This window comes from Oncorhynchus nerka, unplaced genomic scaffold (assembly GCF_034236695.1).
Source record: "Oncorhynchus nerka isolate Pitt River unplaced genomic scaffold, Oner_Uvic_2.0 unplaced_scaffold_7773, whole genome shotgun sequence".
Lineage (NCBI taxonomy): Eukaryota > Metazoa > Chordata > Actinopteri > Salmoniformes > Salmonidae > Oncorhynchus > Oncorhynchus nerka.
Window position 1 is genome coordinate 1 of NW_027033542.1, and position 6403 is coordinate 6403.

At 38.3% G+C, this 6403-nt stretch overlaps 1 protein-coding gene across 3 annotated transcripts; it reads right to left on the reverse strand.

The window, feature by feature from the left end:
* Window positions 1-171: 171 nt before the first annotated feature.
* On the reverse strand, window positions 172-6292 carry LOC135566071 (B-cell receptor CD22-like). Of its 3 annotated transcripts, none has more exons than XM_065013967.1 (7): window positions 5791-6292; window positions 5005-5214; window positions 2270-2533; window positions 1860-1950; window positions 1659-1698; window positions 1446-1538; window positions 172-1354 (listed from the first exon to the last, which is right to left on the reverse strand). In XM_065013967.1, exons 1-7 carry the CDS (start codon window positions 6149-6151, stop codon window positions 1259-1261), a joined length of 1155 nt encoding a protein of 384 aa, XP_064870039.1. In that variant the 5' UTR covers window positions 6152-6292; the 3' UTR covers window positions 172-1258. The 3 variants fall into 3 exon arrangements, with proteins under 3 accessions (XP_064870039.1, XP_064870041.1, XP_064870040.1); XM_065013969.1 differs by lacking the exon at window positions 5791-6292 and adding an exon at window positions 5683-5725; XM_065013968.1 differs by lacking the exon at window positions 5791-6292 and adding an exon at window positions 5414-5666.
* Window positions 6293-6403: the final 111 nt, after the last annotated feature.

Here is a 6403-nt window from a genome sequence, read left to right on the forward strand (position 1 = left end):
TGGGTTATTAGTTGTGGACGGTTGCGGGTTAACAAGCACCACTAGCGTGCGTAAGCGAATGTAACTGGTGAGGATCAGTGCTGGGTGTTGTTCTGTTCAATGGTGACATGTGTCTAATACGCAGAAATACAAGAAACAACAGCAGAGTGGAAATAGTTATGAATCAATGTATTAATAGTTAATGAACTAATGAATGTATTTATTGTCTTAAACTTTGAGCTTATTTACAACATTGCGCTTATACTGTATTGACACCAAACCAAATTGTAAAAACTGCAAAGGTAAACGTATTTAATGTATCTAAAATAGTGAATATAAAATGTGCAATAATGTCTGACAGGAATACAAAGTAAATAATTAGGAGAAACCTGGTCCAAGAGCTAGAAGTAATAAAAAGCTGTTATCAATATTAGTCACTGAGAAATGTCGGCCTATTTTTGTTGTAAAAATCTGGAAAATTCTAATCCCATAGAAAAAGAGCAGAAACATAATATTAATCTACAGAGAGTAAACAGAAAAGCTTTATGTGTTACAGAGAATCTACAAATGGTCAAATCCCATTGAAAAAGAGCAGAAGCATAATCTATCTTATTTCTCATCAATATACACAATGATCATTACAAGGAAAGAGAATTCAACTCCAGCATTTACTCAGAAGTTAAAGCTTAGGAAACACTTCTTGATATGTCACCAATAAGCATAATTACAAAAATATGTCGTTCTGCCCCTGAGCAAGGAAGTTAACCCATTGTTCACCAGGCACCGAAGACGAGGATGTCGATTATGTCAGCCCCCCGCATCGCTCTGATTCAGAGGGGTTGGGTTAAATGCGGAAGACACATTTCAGTTGAATGCATTCAGTTGTACAATTGACTAGGTATCCCCCTTTCCCTTTCCTTAACTTTACAAGAAAATAAAGATAATGACATAATTAAAAAAAAAAGTTAAAGATCATTATCTGGAAAGCCTTCTAGATATGATAGCAATATGATAGCAGGAGAATAGAGGTGTAAATCCTAGCTTTGGTTTGGTGCTGAAGCTCTTCATCCAGGTTCTGTGGTGGTTCTCTTCAGTCCAGGTTCTGTGGTGGTTCTCTTCAGTCCAGGTTCTGTGGTGGTTCTCTTCAGTCCAGGTTCTGTGGTGGTTCTCTTCAGTCCAGGTTCTGTGGTGGTTCTCTTCAGTCCAGGTTCTGTGGTGGTTCTCTTCAGTCCAGGTTCTGTGGTGGATCTCTTCAGTCCAGGTTATGTGGTAGTTCCCTTCAGTCCAGGTTATGTGGGGGTTCTCTACAGTTCTCATAATCTGAGGGCTCAGCATCTATCTGAGGGACTGTGTCACTAGAGGAGTCCCTCACATTCTGAAAGAAAACACAATGGTCACGTTACACACCACTCTATAACATTTTTATGGATACAAACACACACACAAACACAAGCACACACACGTACTGCCAGGGTGTCATACTCTGGTGACCTGGTCTTCATGTTCAGAGCTGTGTACGTGTCCATGTTGGAGTCATTGTTAAGGTCAGGATCGACACTCTGTGCAGAGAGAAAGAGAGAGAGAGAGAGTTGTCATGGTAACAGTATGAGAGAGACTGTCATGACATAGTAAATTCATGTCACCAGGTGTGGAGGTGGAGGCATAGCTGATATCATCACCTGTGTGTCTGCTGTGACATCACTTCCTCCTGTGGATCTCCTGTAATGAGGGAGAGAGTGAGCTCTGCTCTCTACTGACCTCTAATGGAAGTTGACATGTTACAAATAAAGTGTTGCACATTAATGAATGAATGAATGAATGAATATATTAATGCATTCATAACAAATCAGGGTGCTAAGGTAAAACAAAATGTATGTCACCTGAACCACATGAAGCAAGGGAGAAAGAGGATGAGAACCAGAATAAACACTGTGATTCCTACAGCTGCAGTCAGAACTGAGGTTTGTTTCCCTATAATAAAATATGGATGATATGAGTAAATGGCATGATATAATGAACTAAAAACAAATATAATTTGGTAAAATTTGTCTCCTCCCCTTCATCCACACTGATTGAAGAGGATTTAACAAGTGACATCAATATGGGATCAAAGCTTCACCTGGATTCACCTGGTCAGCCTGTCTATGTCATGGAAAGAACAGGTGTTCTTAATGTTTTGTACACCCAATGTTTAATTATAAACCAAAGTTTAAAAAAAGCCAAATTCAAAGTATTAACATTAGAATGAACCATGTAGTTTTGTTTTGAAGTATTGAAGATGTAACTTTACCTGCTACAATGATCATCAGAGCTGTAGAGTTCATAGATCCTTTTCTATTCTGGGCCTCACAGTAATATTCTCCTCTGTCCTCAGAGATGATGTTAGTGATGCTGTAACTCTGTCCTGATGCTTTTGGTGAGGTTACATTCTTCTTGTACCAGGTGTATTTGTCCACAGGTGGGTTGGCATCACTGCTGCAGGTCAGAGTCACTGAACTGCCCTCCACTATTTCACCAGAGGGACTGACTGACACTGAGGTGTTCTTTGGGCCGTCTGGTGGACAATATGTAACACATTGTTCATACATAGAGCTTTACATGAGGAGCATCATGGAACTTGGATTTATGATTAAAATAAATGAAATATTAATATAAATACGTGTAACTTAGACATTAATGTAATAATACAGTGTTTGTGAAGTACTTGTAGTTACTACAGTAATGAGATGAGTACAATCATGGAACTTGGACAAAGATTGAAAATGGATAGAATAGATTAGAGAAGATGTTACTAAAAGAATACAACTGGAGATGGATCACACATCCTCACATGTGACAGTGAGAGTCTCTGCAGCAGAGGGGAGATCCTCATGTCCTTCTACAGAACAGGAGTATCTGCCTGTATCCTCACTGCTGACTAGGTTTAGGAACAGACTGGTAGATTGGTTGGGTCCACGTATTCATTCTTTGACGCCCCAGTTGGCGGGGTGGGTTGTGTCACCGAGTACAGTTTGCATTTCAGGTCAGTCATCTTGCTAACATTAAAAATAACAATGCAGTGGCAGAGTCATGCCTAGACCTAATCGAAAGAAAGATTAAAACACTGAGTACATCATAAAGTAATGGTGCAGTATTGATAGGATGTGACCTGCATTTGCCTGTGACAGTCAGTTGTTCCAGGAAGGTGGGCTCCCAGGTTGTCACAGTCTGTTCTGAATCTAAACTTATACTCAGCTGAGTCCTCCTCTCTCAGGTCTGTGATTCTCAGGATGGAGTCACTCTGCATATTTCCAAGGTACCCCACACGACCTCCATACCCTGGGCTCAGGATTTGAGGGCGCTCATTAGTTTTCCTTGTATACCAGATTGTTTCAGAAACTGTATGCCCACTGGGATAAGTATAAGAGCAGGATATGTCCACTGATGTCCCCTTCAAGGTACAGATCCTCTGATGGGTGTAAGTCACGTGGAAATAACTGTGACCCTCAACAGCTGAAACACAAGTACATTTTTCAAATGGTGGAAGTATTTAAAACTGTAAAATCAACCACCATTAATCTAAATGGAATAGTAGCTCTACCTCATGTCTGTTTCACTAAACATCAACCACCATTAATCTAAATGGAATAGTAGCTCTATCTCATGTCTGCTTCACTAAACATCAACCACCATTAATCTAAATGGAATAGTAGCTCTATCTCATGTCTGTTTCACTAAACATCAACCACCATTAATCTAAATGGAATAGTAGCTCTATCTCATGTCTGTTTCACTAAACATCAACCACCATTAATCTAAATGGAATAGTAGCTCTATCTCATGTCTGTTTCACTAAACATCATCCACCATTAATCTAAATGGAATAGTAGCTCTATCTCATGTCTGTTTCACTAAACATCAACCACCATTAATCTAAATGGAATAGTAGCTCTATCTCATGTCTGTTTCACTAAACATCAACCACCATTATTCTAAATGGAATAGTAGCTCTCTCTCATGTCTATTTCACTAAACATCAACCACCATTAATCTAAATGGAATAGTAGCTCTATCTCATGTCTGTTTCACTAAACATCAACCACCATTAATCTACATGGAATAGTAGCTCTATCTCATGTCTGTTTCACTAAACATCAACCACCATTAATCTAAATGGAATAGTAGCTCTATCTCATGTCTGTTTCACTAAACATCAACCACCATTAATCTAAATGGAATAGTAGCTCTATCTCATGTCTGTTTCACTAAACATCAACCAACATTAATCTAAATGGAATAGTAGCTCTATCTCATGTCTGTTTCACTAAACATCAACCACCATTAATCTAAATGGAATAGTAGCTCTATCTCATGTCTGTTTCACTAAACATCAACCACCATTAATCTAAATGGAATAGTAGCTCTATCTCATGTCTGTTTCACTAAACATCAACCACCATTAATCTAAATGGAATAGTAGCTCTATCTCATGTCTGTTTCACTAAACATCAACCACCATTAATCTAAATGGAATAGTAGCTCTATCTCATGTCTGTTTCACTAAACATCAACCACCATTAATCTAAATGGAATAGTAGCTCTACCTCATGTCTGTTTCACTAAACATCAACCACCATTAATCTAAATGGAATAGTAGCTCTATCTCATGTCTGTTTCACTAAACATCAACCACCATTAATCTACATGGAATAGTAGCTCTATCTCATGTCTGTTTCACTAAACATCAACCACCATTAATCTAAATGGAATAATAGCTCTATCTCATGTCTGTTTCACTAAACATCAACCACCATTAATCTACATGGAATAGTAGCTCTATCTCATGTCTGTTTCACTAAACATCAACCACCATTAATCTAAATGGAATAGTAGCTCTATCTCATGTCTGTTTCACTAAACATCAACCACCATTAATCTAAATGGAATAGTAGCTCTATCTCATGTCTGTTTCACTAAACATCAACACTGACCAATGATGTATTGGAGGATTTTGACAGACTTTAAAAGTGTATTAGTCACACTCACACACTGCAGGAGAATTGATGCCTTTTACAGCACAGTAGAAGCTGTCTTCAGTTTTAAAGTAGACTGTGTATGAGGGGGAGGAGTCCTCTTGTACAATCTTACTGTTCCTGTACCAGATGTAGGTGGGGTTGGGGTTGTCAGTCAGAGTACAGGTGGTGCTACAGGTCAGTGTCGTTGACCACCATGTAGTGGTCACCTTCACCTGCAGGTCTGGAGTAGATAACAACATTAAAACCATCAATGACCTGTTGTCTAGTTCAAATGAGGCAGGAGTGGACGTTCTCAAATCATCAATTCAGACATTCCTTTTATACCATACATTCATATTTATTATATTATTTCTGTACACATCAAGACAATTTTCCAGAACCTCTTAAACAGATTAGGATTATATACAATGTCACTGTACCTGTAACAGACAGAGTGATTAAAATGATCAATACTATATATAATATCACTGTACCTGTAACAGACAGAGTGATTAAACACATCAATACTATATATAATATCACTGTACCTGTAACAGACAGAGTGATTAAACACATCAATACTATATATAATATCACTGTACCTGTAACAGACAGAGTGATTCAACACATCAATACTATATATAATATCACTGTACCTGTAACAGACAGAGTGATTCACACATCAATACTATATATAATATCACTGTACCTGTAACAGACAGAGTGACTAAACACATCAACACTATATATAATATCACTGTACCTGTAACAGACAGAGTGACTAAACACATCAACACTATATATAATATCACTGTACCTGTAACAGACAGAGTGACTCCAGGATCACCAGTATATTTCCCTCTGGTCTGATCTGTAAATCTGAATTTGTACTCAGTTGAGTCACTCTCTCTCAGGTCTGTGATTGTCAGGGTGTGTCCATTCGTCTTATCACTACGGTACGTCACACGACCTTTGTAGTCTGGGTCCTTTCTCAGATTTACATAATTCTCCACAGCATACTTTTTAGTGAACCAGAAGGTTGTTGTGACTGTACCACTGGGATATGTGTAAGAGCAGGACATCTCCACTGTTGACCCCTTCAAGGTACAGATACTCTTCTTGGTGTAGGTAACACTCCAGCCTTTCTGACTCAGTACCACTGAAACACAGTTAGACATCACAAGGACGTTACATTAAGTTCAAGGTCTTTTGACTCACACTAACACTTTGTTCCATAGTTGCTGAGTTGAGACATAGATACTCTTTGGTTGAGTGTGAATGAAAACCACAGATAAGCTTCACTCAGTGAGGTGTGAAAGAAAACAATTTAAAGTGAAGTGGAGACGCCAAATGTGTCGACAGTAGAACATAAAAATGGTTGTGCTTTTAGAAATATCTGTAGATCGATAAACAGAGCAACTTAAAGATAA

Bases quoted from the DNA above. Each gene is read 5' to 3' on its own strand.
- LOC135566071 (XM_065013967.1), bottom strand. From the start codon at position 6,151: ATGTCTAACTGTGTTTCAGTGGTACTGAGTCAGAAAGGCTGGAGTGTT. The intron at 1,699-1,859 runs GTGACATACATT...CCCTCATTACAG, and splicing joins CCTTGCTTCATGTGGTTCAG to GAGATCCACAGGAGGAAGTG. The intron at 1,355-1,445 runs GTACGTGTGTGT...GTTTTCTTTCAG, and splicing joins CAGAGTATGACACCCTGGCA to AATGTGAGGGACTCCTCTAG.